Genomic DNA, 19,158 nt, shown 5'->3' with positions numbered 1-19,158 from the left:
AATCGGAAGACGTTAACCCTTAAATCGTGAAGGTCAAAGGTAAAATTTTTCAATATTTGGAATTTCTCTTGGAAAGATTTCGAAATGATCGAAATGTTGTATATTTTTGGGCCGATTTTGATGAAATTTAACAAAAATATAACATAAACTCTAGGGTTTATAATAACAGCACAAGAATGGAAATTAACGCTTAATGGCACTTGGGGTTAAAATGACACCAAACTTTTAAAATCGTAATTTTTTATGGTTTTAGAAGTTTGGGGTCATTTTAGCACCAAGTGCTATATAGGGTTAATTTTAATTTTTCTGCTGCTTTTGTAAATACTAGGCCTTGTGTTATATTTTTGTTAAATTTCATCAAAATCGGCCCAAAAATATACAACATTTCGAACATTTCAAAATCTTTCCAAGAGAAATTCCAAATATTGAAAAATTTGACTTTTGACCTTCACGATTTAAGGGTTAACGTTTTTTGATTTTAGTAAAAGTTTCAGAGTATATTTAGAATTATCTGGACTATAATATTCTAATTAAGTTTTGCTTAAAATTCATAAGAGTAAGAAAATAGAGCTCATTGGCCTAAAAATTGCCAAATAATTGGTTTTTCTCGAAAATTTCAAAATTTAAATCGCAGGTACGGAAAAACTATAAGAGATATTTTCATAATTTTTTCACGATTTAATTATACTCTTAATAAATCCCAATGAGATGATCAAAAAATTCTGAAATTTGTTTAACAAAATTTTTAAAAATTTGAAAATGGAGTTTTGAAACTGCCGTTAAAAAAATTAATTTTTTTTGTTCATACCTAAGAATAGGTTAACGGTATCCTACGAAGACAAAAACTCATATGCAAGTAAATATGGACATATTTTAAGTAAAAATGAGCTTTTATTTTAATATTTCTCAAAATATGTTAATTTTGTTCCAACATTTCTTGTTCTAGTGGCCTGAGACACGTTAATGGCCTGGCGAATTTTTAATAACTTTAAAATTTTTTAACCGATTTCTGTTTTTTATGTCTCATTAGAACGACAATTACGTACACATTTCGATTCTTTTAAATTGAATTACAAAAGTAATTTTTTAATGGCAAAATTTTTACAAAAACTGAAAAAAATGAATTTTTTCCCCTTGTAAATGCATCTCAAAACTTCAGAGGGCTTGCGGCACGTCTTAACCCCAACCGATTTACCTAAAATTTTTTCAGGATGATTTTTTTACTAATGTTCACCAAACTGGGGGGTGAGAATGGCCAAAATCCAACTTTCGTTTATTAAGGGCCACCCTAATATATATATATATTATTTGTAACAAATGTCCGTAGAAAGTCCATGATAAAACTTTTGGATAAATGTTATATGTATAAAAGTATATTTAACTACAAGTATGTTTAATTGTAATTGTTCTTGTTTGATTTCCTTTTCATGTCATTCATATTGATTCAGCAAAAAATAAAAAAAAAAGAAAAGGATATTTAAGTATTTGTCATGTCCAATATAACATTGGACATTAATAAAAAGTAATAATAATAAAACCGTAAATGTTCAATATTAATTACAAAAATATGTTGACAATTAATTACAACTTAATTACACACATTACTATAGATAGAAAAAGAAAAAATTGAGTTGGAACAAATTGCGAACAGTTAAAATATTTAATATGACTTAATTTGGGTTAAAGGAAAAACCTCATAGGATTTTTGTAATAATTAAAAGTAAAACATAATTAAAATTAAGTGTATTACAACTTTTGGGTATTCAAAATTAAATATTTTAAATATTTTGATATTAATTCCTTAAAATTCAACATATAGAAGAATACAAATCTATTTAAACAACATTAGATTACAAGGTTTTTGTTCATGATATGAAACATATATGAGCTGAAGTCTGTAAAATTAAAAAAACCATATTGAGTTTTAAAATTTCTTTGTGCCAACAAAGCATCATATGCGGGAAGATTTTCTTTACTTCTTTAATTTGAAAAAATGTGCCGCTGGAGCACACCAATTGCGAGAGATGTTTTGTTCGGTTTTGAAGTGGTGTTTTTGATACGAAAAACAAAGATCGCACAGACAAGCCAAAAAGGTTGGAAGACCAAGAATTGGAGGCATTACTCCCCCAAGAATTTTGGCAAACTCATAAGGAGCTTGCAAAATCATTGGCAGGATTCATCCAAAACCGAGCATATTACGTACCACGCACATTGAAGCTTATAGATCTTAAAAGAAAATTTTGTATGTCTGATACAAATAGCTAAATTTTCAGTATAATATTCTTAAATTGCATAAAAATTCTTCTAAAATTTATGTTCTTAAAATTATTTGTTCCATTATTCATTGATAGACTAGGCAATAGTGTTCTGGACTATCAATCCAAGGGTTGCGGGTTCGATTCCTGCCAGAGACTCTGGGTGTTTCTGTAGACAAGCAAAACACTTCGCACTTTGTGCTTATTTTATTTAAAAAAAAGACAATATCTTTAAATTTAAAAAAAGATATTACGATATATTGAACGGAAATATTTTAAGAGCTTTTTTAAATTGCTGGCTGAATACATCCTCAAAAATACATATTTCATTCAATAAACCAAACAAATATATTCTTTGTTTGTAAACTAATTAAGCTTAAAAATTTCATATTAAAACCGACCATATTAAATACTTGTAATTATAATATTTTATTTTTAGTTATAATCATGTTTATTACTTCTGTTTTAATTACAAGCTGATTTTCTGTTATAAATATAATAAATACTTAATAAGTTTCTATGTATTATATGGAACAAATATACACATTAGGGTTGTCCTTTCTTAGAACTTTGGTTTAAAATGGTTATAAAACCCAAGTGCTTTAAATTAGAGACAAATCGGATAACATTATAATGTTGCAAAAAATGTTTAAAGCTTCGCGTTTTGGATCAAAGTAGTAGTCATCTCAAAAATGGTTTCAAGTGTTAAACAAATTATTATAACTTGATTTCAAAAAAAATCATACAATTTCACTCATATCTCACATTTAAATATATATGGGTAAATGAAATACATACAGAACCATTTTTAATTCGATTTTTTTTCCATATTTAATATATATGGGGGATTACACGTCAACTTTTATGTCTTGAGTTACAACACATTTATTTTGCTATATATCCCACTCGCATCCCACTAAGCGACCAAATAGGTCTTAAATGAATAGATCCAAACTTTCTTTTGAGTAAAAAACAATTAAAAAAAATTGCACATTTTGAAAAAAAAATAAAAAAAGTTTTTGCCAAAAAAAAATCAAAAATTGCATGTTTTGAGTTACAAAACATTTATTTTGATATAGTACTCGCATCCCACTAAGCGATCAAATAGGTCTTCATGGAAAATATCCAAGCTTTATTTTGAGTTACAAAATCTTTATTTTTATAGATATCGAACACGCATCCCACTAAGCGACTAAATAGGCATTCAAGGAAAATATTTAAGCTTTATTTTAAAAAGTCAAAAAAGTTTTTGATTTCGGAAAAAAATATTAAATTTTTTTTTTTAATATTTTTTTCCGAAAGATTGAAAAAATAGCTATCGAAACTATTTAGGACACATTTTGCTAAAAACAAGAGGTAATAAGTTACATGAGAAAAAACACATGTTTGGCTAAAATGTCAAATTTTGACCGCCTCTAACTCAGGGAGTTCTTGACCGATCTTGTTGAAAAATTGTGTCTGAATTACTATCCAATAGGTCTAACCTTGGTGCAAATTTCATCCCGAGCCGAAGACATCGATTTTAAAAGTTGGATCACTTGACATTAAATCCCCATATGTATATTTTAATTGAAAATATGGCTACTTTGACTCTAAACTGCACTTGCTTTTTATATGACAATGTAAGGTTTTGGGAGCATTGAAAAAGTGCAAAATAATGTCCACCCTAATAGACGGTCAGTGATAACATAGCAATTTAATCATCAAAAGATTGATGTACTATACCCTATAACTGGCAGTTATGACAAATGATGTTAACATTTAAATAGTCAAATGTAATGAAAAACAAGTAAGAAAGTATGGTCGGTCAAGCCCGACCATATAATACCCTACACTAAGTAAAAGAGCAAAAAAAAATTTCTTTTAAAATTTCAATAATTTATATTTTTGAGTGATTTTCGGAAGTGGGGTTATATGGGGGCTATGACCAATTATGGACCGATCACCATGAAATTAGGTCGTGTGATTTATGTCTATATTAAAGTTAACTATGTTGAATTTTGTGTGTTTACCAACATTATTAAGCGATTTCTGCACGTTAAAGTGATTTTCGGAAGCGGGTCTATATGGGAGCTATGACTAACTATGGACCGATCGTAACAAAATTTGGTGACATGAATTTTGTGTATATAAAACTTATTTGGAGCGAAATTTGTGGAGATACATATATAAATTAAACATTTATGACCGATAAAGTCCAATTTCGGGAGGACATTTGTATGGGGGCTAGGTGAAATAGTGGACCGATTTCAGCCAGTTTCAATAGGCTTGGTCCTTGAGCCCAAAAAATAATATGTACCAAATTTGATCGAAATATCTTCAAAATTGCGACCTGTACTCTGCGCACAAGGTTTACATGGACAGCCAGCCAGCCGACCAGACGGACGGACGAACGGACGGACATCGCTTAATCGACTCAGAAAGTGATTCTAAGTCGATCGGTATACTTTAAGGTGGGTGTTAGACTAATATTTTTGGGCGTTACAAACATCTGCACAAACGCATAATACCCTCCCCACTATGGTGGTGTAGGGTATAATAAATACAGCAATACAATACTTAAAATTTTAAATATCTTGGTGTTCTAATTAATGATCAATGGGACATATCGAAGGAAATTAGATGCCGAATAGAGATGGCAAGATATTCCTTTTTTTAAATACAGGAAAGTTTTAACCAATCATGATATAAACATGGAGACAAAATCGAGATTTATAAAAAATTATATATGGTCAGTATTGCTGTATGCTGTGGAAGTATGGACTATAAAAGCTGCAGATATTAAGAGACTGGAAGCATTTGAAATATGGACTTACCGACGAGTACTAAAAATACCCTGGACATCTTATATATCGAATAACCAAGTTTTAAGGAGAATGAATCGAGAACGTGAACTCTTATCTCACATAAAAAAACGAAAAACTGCATATTTAGGAACCCTAAACATATAGAACCCTAAATATATAGAACCCTAAATATATGGTACTTCAAACAATCCTCCAAGCCAAAGTGGAAGGAATACGTAGTAGGGGCAGAAAGGAGATGTCATGACTTGAAAATATACAACAATGGACTAGATCTCAGAATATGGAGAATCTCATAAATGCGGCGAGAAATAGAGCTGACTTTGCTCAAATTGTGAACGATGTATGAAAATCGAATCTAATCGAATAACCATTAAATTTTTAAAATGTAAATTTTGTAATTGTATGGTCGCTAACATTCGAAAATCGAATATGCAAATAAAGGAGAAGAAGAAACCCAAAGTAACATAATCTATGAAAACTATTAGTCATAAAAGTATCAATATTTTTGGTTGGAAATAGTTTGATATAATCCTATTGAGAAAATCATTTGTTCAAAATCCAGTATTTTCCTTAAGTCCTTATATATTTGCTGTTGCTCTTAATACCCTACACCACCGTAGTGTCCCATTTTTGGTTAGACTTCAAACACTGATAAGAAATTAATTCGTATAAAGTTTTAAGACAGTCACAATTATAGTTCTGCAGGTGTTCGAAAATATCTATTTACTTGGTATGGGTGCTGCCATGTCCATTCTGAAATCCGTCTATTTTCAGCCAAGAAGCGCACAATGGTACCAAAATAAATTTGGCGAAGTTTTGTGGCTTTCACAATTATAGTTCACCATATTCACCAGATATTCCTTAATAACTATTTACTTTTTTATGGGAGGTGCCAAGCCTGGAAGAGTCCAGTGGGTTAGGCTCTTATAAGTCACAGACAAGAAACAAATACACAAATATGCAAACAAATTAATAAACAGACATACATTAACTTTTATACATCACTCTCGAAAATAAATTATTGAAAATTTAAAAGAAACAAATTTTGCGCAATTACTCAGTGTAGGCAAGCATATGGTCGGGATTGGCCGACTATACTTTATTTCTTGTTTTTTTTTTCAAAACCTTATTTTTAACTCTGTAATAGTTTTAAGGACATGAGAGTCACTGACAAATGGAATCACATAAATATTCATGTGGTGCCTTTTAATAAATGCGATAATTCAAGCCTCTCATACATTTATGTATGGACTTTATTAATTGAATCATTTGATTTATGGTTAAAATCACAAAGGCCAACTTAACTCACACATACACACACGCGTACACAAACAAACATGCATATCTTCTCATAAGTTCGTTTCTGTGTGCATCTGACCACATATAAACTTACACGTACTTCTATATACTGGTAAAAATAATTGTATTAAAACGTTTATGATGATGGCTATTAATAAAAAAATATAAAAAAATATCGTTGCATTGGTTGTGGTTAAAAGAGAAAAATTGCCATGAACCAGAACATACATATATTTTGCAATACATAAATATTCAGTAAGGGACACAAAAACTACTGTAATACTCTTATGCGTAGACAAATTGATATAAATATCAATTTTGTAGGCTGCTTGAAGGCTTTATGGGCTTTAAGCAGCTTAAAACACAAAAATTGCCAATGTTTATTAGTGGCTGCTTATCAAAAGTTATTTGCTAGAGGTAGATAGAGAAAATTATTTTCGAATTAAACTGTGTTTGAGAAATATGTAAAGTTTTTTTTAGATTTTTGCAGAATAAATTACACGGTATAAATATTTTATGATATAACAATGACCAAGTTTTTTGTGGTTAATTACACAGTGCAACAGTGTAGCTTAGGCTCTTTTACCAAAGGGTAATAAAACTCTATACTCAGTTTTTCCATTTTGGTGACAAATTTATTTTATGGGCCACTTAAGGTTCTGAAAATCAATGGGCCTTCAAAAAATGTTGTTATCAGTTTTTGACCAACGCTAATTCAGATTTGGTGATACCGCTTAACTTTATATGGCAGTAAGAGTCCCCCAAACAAATTTTGTTAATATTTTTTTCCCAAAAAATAGCCTTTTCGGGCATTTTGGGCTAAAGTAGTAAACTTTAAATACCCGAATTTAGGTCCGAAAGCTAATTGGGATAAAACGGTCAAAAACTGGTAAAACTTGTACATCTCTATCTCTAAAATAAGTAAATCTAGAAATAGAATTTTAAATGTGTTCGCTTTAATCAAAAAAAGAGCCATAAGTGTCAGGGTTCAAAAAGGAGGTTAAACCGGACATTTAATATTATATATTTAAATCAAAAATTTAAATAAAATATCCTTCCAAACACAGAAAAAACTCCTCAAGATGCTATGCGGATATCAATTACTAAGTGGTAAAAAGAGACAATCTTTAGTACACATATTTTGGTCCCTTTTTGATATACATTTCTGCTAACTATTTTAAGAATTTTATTCTTATTTTTTCAACAAAATAGTTTTGCATCCACTGCGATTCGAACGCAGGTTGTTCGGCAACAGTTTGGTAGTCTAAATCCAGAAAAATATAGCAAGTGTAAAATCAAGAAATACTCAGGGCTATTCGTGTTCTCACTTTCACCATTCACCGTACAATATTTATATTAAATAAAGTTTTTAAAATTATATAATTAAGGTTAAAACAAGTAAGAGAGCTATAATCGGCTGTGCCGAATCTTATATACTCTTCACCAAATTATACTTAAAAATTATTTTTTTAAATATTTTTAGGTAAACAAAATTAATTTTTTTTTCAACATGATTTTTGAACATTTTTTTTTTCGAAATTGTTTTTTAAATTTTTTTTAAATGTTTTTTCAAAATTTTTTTTTTAATTTGTTAAAATTTTTTTTTTGGAAAAAGAATTAATGAGAAAAAAAATTATTTGATGAAAAAAAAATTCGGGTTAAAAATATTTTTTCCGATTTTGACCCATTGTAGGTAAAACTTACTATAGCATTATATACATCGTTGTAATGGACTTTGAAATGTCTATCAATAGATATCCATATTATCTATATTAATGACTTTGTAATTCAGATATAGATCAAAAATAGGCCAAAAATCGAGGTTATCCCGGTTTTTTTCTTAGCAACCGAGCTGGAAGAATTCCCGATATATTGATGTATGAATCATATATATAAGTTATTTGATTTCAACATACAGACGGACATGGCTATATCGACTTCGCTATCTATAACGATCCAAAATTTATATTCGAAAAATACGGTGAAAGTGAGAACAGCCCTGACAATATTTTTATCATTTTTTTCGAATTCTTATTATGTCATATTTTGAATCAAAATATTCTTATGCATACAGAAGACATTTGTCTGGCTGAGTGTATGCTATTAGTTAAAATTAATTTGCATATACACCTATCCCTCGATTTACACTATATTTTTTAACTCGATTTCACTTTTACACGATTTTTTTGGTATTCGTATACATCAAGGGATGTGGAAATTACCTTAATTACACCGTTTTTTAAAAAATATTTTTAGCAAAAATGATTTGTTTTCAGTAAATTATCAAAAATATTTATCTATTTTGTCACAGATGCAAAAAATTTACAATATTAGATTGTGTAAAGCATGTTGCATTGATTTATACAGCACTCAGGCAATCAACGCTCAAAGGCTGTTGGAAAAATTTGTGGCCAGAAAATGTTATACAATAAATAAATAATTACCCCTATATGCATAAACAGTTTATAAATTTATCAAAGGTTTATGAAACAGATTTTGTATGGAAATTTTGTTTTATAAACCTTTGATAAATGTATAAACTGTTTATGCATATGGGGGTTAGATGTTAAAGATTTAATAAATATGATAAGCGAAACAAACGACATCGATTCGAGTGAAGGAGTTAAGGAATCAGGAGCACTGACAAATATAAATATTAGTGAAGGACTTTAATTCGGCTGAAAATTGGTAAATAATTTTTTAAGAGAGCCCTAGCATTCCAGAGATACATTTCACAGGACTATTTATAGGGACTTTTAGGAGGTTTATATGGACTTAAACAATAAATCAACACATTACAAATAATATTTCCAAATCTCTACAATCTGATGTCTACTATCGAACCAGTAACCCATGAAAAATTATTTAGTAAGGAAAGTGATATGTCGCCTTCAAAATGATACAATCAGTAGTTGAAGACAGTGATAAAGAATTGATTGGAAGATATGACTGATAAATACTATAAATAATAGAAATATATTTCTAATTGTTTTTTAATGAACTGACATGTTTTTTATGAGTTCCATTTATTTTGTTTTATTAAATGCTTTAACTGCAATGTATAATTTACTTTAATGTAAATGAATTTTCTAAACAAAATTTAAAATTTATTCGTATTTACACGATTTCTCATATAAATTTCTTTCATTTCGATTTACACGATTTTTGCAGGAACGCATATATCGTGTAAATCGAGGGATAGGTGTACTCTCGAAAATTTTGGGATTTAAAATCAGCGAAATCAATATACAAATGATGAAGTTATAAGCAATTTAGCAGATTTTCAAAACAATGTTTTCCCATCGGAATGTGTTTTCCTAAGTTCTTTAACTATTGAAATCAATTCTCCTGAAAGGTAGTGGTATGAAATGTTTGACAGCTTGAAATTAATAATCCTGCCGACTTAAAAGTTATTTCATATCTTTCAGGATGTGGCAATAAAAGGCGAGATCCCCCTCAGAAAATGACTTGAAAATTCATAATTGTCTTATAATAATTAATATCATGATTATAATACAATTATGAATATTGGACACAAACAAATTCTATATGAACTTGAATTTTTCTACCAACTTTTGTGAGGATCGGTTTATAATTGACCTCCACATATTAATTCAGCACAGCCGAAATGTTTAATAAATTTTATTATTTTGGGATTTGGTAACTTATTTCCTAACATTCATCATTATCCTTAATTTATATTTCGAAACTCATTTCGTTACTGAAAAACAAGTTTGTATTTCTTAATTTATTTATGACGTTGCTCATGGTTACCGTTATATACATATAATTGAAATTTTGTATGATGGAAACAAAATATTACTTTAAAGAAATCAGCCACTTCTTTAATTTATATCGAAATACTTAGCTGTTTTATAATTCTGGTCTTTTATATTTAAAATTATTCTTATTTAACACCATTGTAGTCATATTAAATTTCCTAAGTTTTCATAATTTATCATCTGCCAGAACGTGAGATTATTTTCTATTATTTTAAGTACTTACGCTTAATATTTATGATTAATTTTAATTGGATTATAAATTCCTTTCATTTCATCTAGTCAGGACTTAACAATATTTTTCAAAAGATAAAAGCTTTTTTATAAATAATAAAAAATATTCTTTAATACAATAATCTTTCTTAATAATCAACTAAGCGAAAGGTAAAACACCAACAAATACTTAAGTATAAGTAAAAAGCAAGGTGCACATACTTATCTTATGATAACTAAATATAATCTCTAGTTTCCGAGTAGTGAAGACAAATTCTTTATTGTTTTTATATGCGGTAATTGCTCTATACCCTATTTCAGAGGGGCAGGCCAGTAAACGGCATAAAGAAATAATGAAAGGAGTCAAATGCCTGGTTATACCTGAAACTATTATTACTATTATTATTATTACTCTTAACTATTTGCTGCTAGCTAGTATTTAATTTAAAATTTATGTATTTTCTAATTGGATTTCAATTTCTTTTCTATATTTTTTCATGCTTTACTTTCAATTCAATGCAATGGACAGATACAATAACAAAAACTGTAACAGTTGTGGCAGTGGCCTTACCACAAACGCAGGCAGTAGTTGGAGCTACAGCCGCATTAGTTGAAAGTTTACAATTCAATGCTTTCGATACAACACGTACTACATTTGCCTCATCGCCGTCGTCATCGTCGTCCTGGTCATCACCATATCTACCATCATCATCATCGTCTTTTCAAGAAGCTGGTGCTGTTCAACAGAAATTTTCATCACCTTCTCTAACATCAGCCATAGCATATCCCACATCAACAATAACAACAACAATGTCTGGTTTTCACAATACTAAGACGTCCAGAATTATGGGCAACAGCATCAACAGCATTAGCCCAACAACCCAAACGATAAACATGATGCACACAACATTTAAGACCAGGGGCAGCAGTAGAACTACTAGTGCTAGTAGCAGCAGTAGTAGTAGTGGTGACAGTGGCATTAGTGGCAATAGTATAGGCACCAAGTTGTTGGGCAAACAACAAAATAGTTTAAGTTCTTATCCACCCACCACCAGTAGTGGCAGTGGGATCAGTAGTGGTGCTGGAGCTGGATTGTCATCATTTAAAAATGTTAAGAAAAGTAAAAGCACCATCACAGCCAGCAATAGCGATACGAGCAGAAGTCAGAGCAGCAGTATTTATAACAATGACCAACAGCAACATCAAGACCATCAGCAGCATTTTCCGCTTGACTTTACATTTTCAAAAAATCATTGGACAAATTCAGGTGAGTCTATGATGTTTCAGCATTGTTAAGTAAACAACTAAAATATATATATGTATACTTATGTATGTATATTATGTTGCTGTTGAAGCAAAGTATTTAGAAAAGTCTACATGAGTGCAACAACACTGCTGTTTACAGATTAGCGGCAAAAATATGTCCTTATAAAGTCTGGGTATTTTCTAACTAAAAGTAGCTTCTTAAATATTTCGTTGAAAGTGCTTAAAATTTATGAACCTCGTGTCTCAAATAAATATCTACTTTGGAATATTCAACATAATCAGTGTCATTATTTTTACAATGAACATTTTTTTCTGCTAATATTCAATTTAAAAATGTTGAAGATGTTTTTCTTAAATGGGAGAATTTATCACAAAGCGGACAGAAAACAAAAAATTTTCTCTATCTAACTTTCTAAGTTCACTTAGATGTATGGAAATACGTGGCGTTGCAACACAAGCATACATACATAGTTCTGGCAATCACAGAACCTTTTTCGTATTAATGTCAACTAAAATGTCCATCGGACTGGAGTAAGATGCGTGTAATACTTAGCATTTTTTGAAACATAAGATGTAAAAAAGGTTCTTCGAAATTTTATTTTATCAAAAGAAAAAATTTAATAATTAATATCCAAGAAAAAGTTTTAGTGAGTGAAAATGTAATTTTTTAAAAAAAAACCGATATGGCAGATGTCTGTCCGTCAGGCTGGCTGTCCATACAAAGATGGTGCGCAAAGTACAGGTCGCAATTTTAAACAAGTTTCGTCAAAATATGGTACATACAAGCTGAAGGACAAAGCCTATGAAACTGGATGAAATCGGTCCATTATTTCACCTAGCCCCCATACAAATGTCCCCCCGAAATTGAACATTATCGGTCATGAATTTTATATCTATAAAGGTATCTACATAAATTGCACTACAGTATATAGATATAAGTACACCTATGCCTCGATCTACACTATAGATGCGTTCCTGAAAAAATCGTGTAAATCGGAATGAAAAATGTTTGTATGAGAAATCGTGTAAATCGAAAAAAGACCCAAATACGAATAAATTTTAAATTTTGTTTAGAAAATTCATTTATTTTAGAGTAAAGTATTCATTGTAGTTAAACCATTTAATAAAACAAAATAAATGGGACTCAAAAAAACATGTCAGTTCATTAAAAAAACAATTAGAAATATATTTCTATTATTTATAGTATGTATCGGTCATAACTTCCAATCAATTCTTTATCACTGTTTTCCACTACTGATCATATCTTTTGGAAGGCGACATATCACTTTCGTCACGAGATAATGGGTTGGGTTCATGAGTAGAGATTTGGAAATATAATTTGTAATTAAGACTTGTGTCGATTTATTGTTTAAGTCCTTATAAACCTCCTTTAAGTCCCTATAAATAGCCCTGTGATATGTATCTATGGAATGCGAGAGCTCCTCAATATTTGGGTAGTATTTAAAAAAAAATGATTTCCCAATTTTTTGACTCATTCAAGCCCTTCACTAATATTTGTTTGTTGTCAGTGCTATTGATCGTTGTCGTTTACACAATCTAATATTGTAAATTTTTTGCATGTGTGATGTTATAGATAAATATATCAGTTTTTATATTTTCTATAAAATTATCCTAAATATAGTTACAAGTCTGAAACAGCAAAAATCAGAATAAAACATTTAGGGGGAATGAGACTTCAAAAAGATAGATAGATGATACTCACGTCCACATAGTCAATGCGAAATAAAGAAATAACTATAATTGGGATAACTACACAGAGAAAACAGTTTTGGTTGTGATAACCGAATTTGTAGCTGACAAAAATTCTGATATTTTAATCATAATTCTTCATTCTCAACTGACTTTCTTTAGCTAGAACCGAAAAAATCTGTGAGTATAATCTAATCATTCGATTGGCGGCAAATCTGTTTTCTCTGTATACTTTTTAATTGCAATCAATTAAAATATAAGCTAACACGGAACATATATGGTATTGATATTTGCTAAAAGTAGTGTTGTCATTTTTATTTTGCAATTTAATTAACTTCGTTTACTTCTAAAGAAGCACAAAAAATATGAAACATTCTAGATTTAATAAAACTCACAGTAGGAACCAGCAACATTGAGTAAATTTTGTTATTAAATAGGCCAAAAATGCCAGCCGTGGCACATTTCTGTTCAAACGTTTTCTGCTACATTCAGGTACATATTTCTTTATAGTTTATTTGAAGTCTATACTAGTATGTGGGCGTGCTGTGGGAAAAATATTTAGAATGGTTTTTCCATTTAAGTGTTTTTGTATTTCTTATTTTTATATTTTGCTACTTTTTCTTTTTTTTAAGCTTATTTACGGTTCTTAAACCCTTAAACCAAACCACATTCATCTATGATTCTTCTTAGCTCTTGACTGTTTTACAATTTCTCGTTTTCGTTCTATTTCTAATTTTGTTGGCTTTTTTTTCTTCAGAGGGAAATCAACTATAAAATTGATTTTCTTGTTTTTTTTTTATTTCCTTCAGTAACTTGCAACCAGATCAGACTATCAGACCAACGTTTGTACAGACTGTGTTGCGATTGTGTGGCAATTGAGTGGCAAGGAGTGGTTGTTAAATATTAGTGAAAACATTTATTTATAAAAATACCTGCTTGCTATTTTTATTGCTTGAATGGAAAAACGAAAATACTTTCACCTACAAAATTTAAGTTTAATTTTTAATGGGTGTGTTAAATTTACATGAACCAAGAAATTATTTAGCAAATAAATTCTAAATTTAAATCACCTAAGTAGCAGTTTCTTATAAATAAATCTATTATAATGCCAAGTGATAATATAAGTAAACCAGTGTCACATAAATTCAATATATGTATATACAGGAATAAAGCTTCTTATCTTTACTTTTTATATATAATTTAATAATAATATTTAACAACTGTTTTTTAGCCCTTTAGTCCTTTAATAACACTGCTTATAAAATGTATTTAATTCTTAACTCATACTGTTTAATTTTTGGTCATAATAATGAATATAATCTCTTTTGCACAGAATAATCACCTCGAAATTACATTATTTAATCCTTGTCTAAACTTTTCAAATACTTAGGGACTTTGTAGACATAAATGTTATAAATATTTTGTATTGTTACAAATAAACTAGCGAAAAATTAATAAAATTAAAACTTATATTGTTTAAATGTCAGCAAATGCCCATGAACAAATTTACAGTTCTAAGAATGAAATTTCTTTCATCCGTTTATGAATAATTCGATGCTTATGTAGATGAGTAAATAAATAGTTTTAATACACATTTATTCATAAAGATCAACGACTATTTTCTTTATATTTTCTTGCAATTTAACAAACCTGGGATTTACACAATAATCTCTACTTAAGTGACATAAAACAAAAGGAAGTTCAGGATAGGGAGTAGAAAAGTTCATGGAAAAAATAATGAAAATCTTAATGTTTTTTGAACATTAAAGCGAATAAGTGGTATTTTACTATTGTAGCAAATAGGTTAAAGTGTGTATATTTATTGGAATAAAGTTGGCAAGAACGAATATTACAAGTGCCCTATAAATGTAAGGCTTTTTATTAGTACGAAATTTTTAATAATGCTAAATTACTGATAAGTTCGTTCTTATTGTTACCATATATATCGACGGCATTTATCCAAAATGGTTTATCTGAAAAAACCTGATTGTTCAGTAGAAGCAAAAAACTGTTTAATTCCATAATTAGTGAGTATTTAACAAATCGATGTTCCACAATATGATTGATAGGCTTCTACTAATTCCCAAAAATATAGATTATAAAAACCGTTATTCGCATTTAACGCTACATAAACCATTTTGTCTTAGAAAATCTTCGATATTAATATTAAAATGTTGTTGTTTTTCACTTTTAAATGATTTTAGGATTAAGCAAAATAGAAGAAGAACTTACTTCAGATCCAAATAATTACAATAGTTTGCAAGGTTTTTGCACATGAATTGAAACATATGGGGATTTGTGTATTTAGGTCTTCTAACTTCGGAAAAAATATTAAAAAAATCCTGGACGTCAAACTTTTGAGATATTTATTAAAAACGAAACATATAAAATGTAGATTAAATTAGGACAAAAAAATTAAAAGTGAAGTGTTTTAGTACTCTTTTTATAACTATTTTCATTTGTCTCTCTCACGACACTCCAACAGTAGTCTCCTAGCATATTCTGATCCCAAAAACCTTGATAATTCCTCTCGAAATATTGATGGAAACGCTATCTATGTTCGTCACTCATGTGTCCGAGGTTTTCCGGGAAAAAATCCATATGAGAATGTAAAAAGCGAAAAATTATGTAATAAATTCGCAACAATATCTCTTAGTTTTGACTTTTCTTATTCCCCAAAAATTCTTGAACAACAAGTTTTAAAGAATTCTATGCTGCTTTTTCAACATCGGTTAATATACACTCAAATTAGGTATCACCCAAAATTTTTCTTATTTGAGGACCCACAAATATTCCTTCTTTCAATTTAGCCTCAGAAAGACTCGGGAACACGCTGCATAAATATTGAAATGCTGGTTTTGTCTTTTCTAAAGCTTTTACGAAATTTTTCATTAAACCTAATTTAATGTGGAGTGGCGGCAAAACTATTTTTTGTGGGTCAACCAAACTTACATTTTTAATGTTCATTTTACCAGGAATATATTCAGTATAATTTGTGCAAATCGAATGAAGGACCCACTTTTTATCCTGATTTGACACGGGGAATACAAAATAATGTAAATAGGCATCTTGGAGTTTTTGTGTTGTAGCAAAACCTCGATTTAACTGAATAATTTTTGCGCAAATAAAACAAAAATAGTCTGTGTTTATTTTACACTTTCTAGAAGACATTTTAAAATAGTTTTTACTTTAGAGATGTGTATTTAATAGTGATTTATTAACATTTATCTACAAAAAAGATGTACTTTTAAACAGTATTTATTTTCTTCCTGTTAATTTTTTTTGGAATTTTTCAAAACAATACAACTCTGAAAGTATCTAGTAGCTTCGCCAGAGTGTTGAGTACACAAAAACGATGTAAATACCTAATTACCGCAATTCGGTACACTACAGTATGCATTAGTAGTACCCAGTAAAAAATAAAAACCCATATATCTAAAAATTTTGACGTATAGGTGGGAAACAAAAAAAGGTCAATTAGCTAGCGTCCCTAGCTCTTCTCAAAAATATAAGTTTCATTCCATGAGCAAACAAAAATGTTTGATTTTTAAACTAGTGTTATCTGTATGGTTAGTATTTGGATTTTTATTAATATTTATTAAATAAATAACATTTATTTTGAATGAAGATTATTATAGACAAATGATGATTAGGTATCAAAGATTTCAATACCTGTTGATGTTTCCATTTACTGATGGATATTGGAAGATATTCTCGGTGAAGCGATTGTGGATCTATATATCCTGGGTATTGTTTCATTCGTACTGGAAGATTTTTTAACTCATCATTAAAACTGACATTGTATTTTACTCTACCATTCGGTAAATATAAAAGTGGTTCGTCCAGGACGAATACTGGAAAAGCGTATAATATTTTCATCGTTGACGTTTTTGAAAAAATTGTATTCTAAGCATTCGGTATCAAACTTATTTCTGCTTATTTCTTTGGCACCAACTATTACAATTTTACGCGCCTCTTTCATTGATATAATCATGAGGAATATATGGATTGGTTCTTCAATTTGTTTTCAATTTTTGCATGTGCGCTGTCACATTTCATTTGAGTGTGTCCCTTTTCCAGATATTTTTGCTCAATAATTTTTTTTTGTTTTCTCTTGAGTATATAGACAAGGTATTTTCGAGAAAATGGTTCCGATTTTGGAATAAAAAGTGCATCACAGGGAATAGTTTGGCATCAAAAAATCATTTTTACAAAATATGCAGATAAACCATTTTAGATAAACGCCGTCGATATAATTTGTTTTAAAGCCATATAATTTGTGTTATAGCTCTGTACAATAAACAAAAACATGTATTAAAAATACTTTTCAAGCATTTAAATGTTACTGATATCAAAATATATATATATAGCAGGGTGACAGCCGATTTTTATTTTTTTGATTTCAAAGTGTTCCAGGTGAAATGTTGTGACACTAGGTCTAAAAGTTAAGTGCAGAAATTTTGAGCCAAACCGGACAACGATTTCGGGACGCTCATCAAGGTCAAAGATCAGATATATGCAAAATTTTTCTTTTTATATGAAATAAATTTGTAAAAATCCTTAAAATTCTGCATTCTGCAAATTACAGTAAAAACACTAAAATTCGGAAAAAATGCAAATTTGTCAGGTTTTGTAAAAATGTTGCTACTAAATAATTAATTTTGCAATTGAATGCAAAAGAATCGAAATATTTACGTAAGTGTCGTTATAATGAGATATAAATGACAAAAATTAGTTAAAAAATTGTAAAGTTATTAAAAATTCCCCAGATCATTAACGTGTCTCAGGCCACTTGAACAAGAAATTTAGAAAAAAAATAACATATTTTGAGAAATATTGAACTAGAAAGTAATTCTAACTTTAAATATATCTGTATCTACTTGTGTATGAGTTTTAATCTTCGTAGGATTTTGAGAAATACTAAACTAGATGGTATTTTTTACTTAAAATATATCTGCGTTTACTTGTGCATGAGGTTATGTCTTCGTAGGAAACCGTTAACATATTCTCTGGTATGACCAACAAAATTTAATTTTTTTAACGCCAGTTTCAAATCTCCATTATCAATTTTTTAAAAATTTTGTTAAACAAATTTATGAATTTGTTTATCATCACATTGGGAATTATTGAAAAAATAATAGGGAATAAAAATATGTAATAATTATGGCAATACCTCTAAAAGATTTGCAGTAACTGCGATTTAAATTTAGCTATTTTCGAGAAAAACTAATTTGTTGGCCATATTTTGGCGAATGATACCAATTTCCTTACTGTTGTGAATTTTAAGTAAAACCTATTTTAGTAAAACAACGTTTTACTAAAAGCGGACAACGTAGAATCCTTAAATCGTGAAAGACAAGGGTAAAATTTTGCAATATAGTATAAGCTCGGTTTTCGCCACTAATTAAAAACCAGATCTATCGGGAGAACTGAATGTTTTTGATAACAGAACCCAACATTTTATTGACATATATTATTTAATTTTTATATCCTACACCACCATATTGGGAAGGGTATATTGGGTTAGTGCCTATGTTTCTGACATGAAAAAATATTGTCCGAACACCCACCTTAAAGTATATACTTTCTGAGTCGACTAAGCGATGTCCGTCCGTCCGTCCGTCTGTCCATCCATGTAAACCTTGTAACCAAACTACAGGTCGCAATATTAAAGATATTTCGACGAAATTTGGTACAAGCTCTTCTATTGCCCCAAGCCTATTGAATTTGGTTAGAATCGTTCCATTATTTATCCTTGCCCCCATACGATTTCCCTATCTGAAAAAAGTTAAGTTCTCATAAATATCTTGGTTATATAAATTCAGCATA

General features: G+C 29.5%; 1 protein-coding gene across 1 annotated transcript in view; it reads left to right on the top strand.

Annotated features, from left to right (window-relative positions):
• dpr18 (defective proboscis extension response 18) overlaps positions 1 to 19,158 on the top strand; it is a 156,412-nt gene that overhangs the window by 25,264 nt on the left and 111,990 nt on the right. Inside the window, exon 2 of the mRNA XM_065507998.1 lies at positions 10,883 to 11,620. Coding sequence (XP_065364070.1) covers positions 10,883 to 11,620 — 738 coding nt within the window. The remainder of the gene's footprint in view (positions 1 to 10,882; positions 11,621 to 19,158) is intronic.

Source organism: Calliphora vicina, chromosome 4 (genome assembly GCF_958450345.1).
Source record: "Calliphora vicina chromosome 4, idCalVici1.1, whole genome shotgun sequence".
Lineage (NCBI taxonomy): Eukaryota > Metazoa > Arthropoda > Insecta > Diptera > Calliphoridae > Calliphora > Calliphora vicina.
Note: the sequence above shows the minus strand (reverse complement) of the source record. Positions and strands in the feature narration are given on the sequence as shown.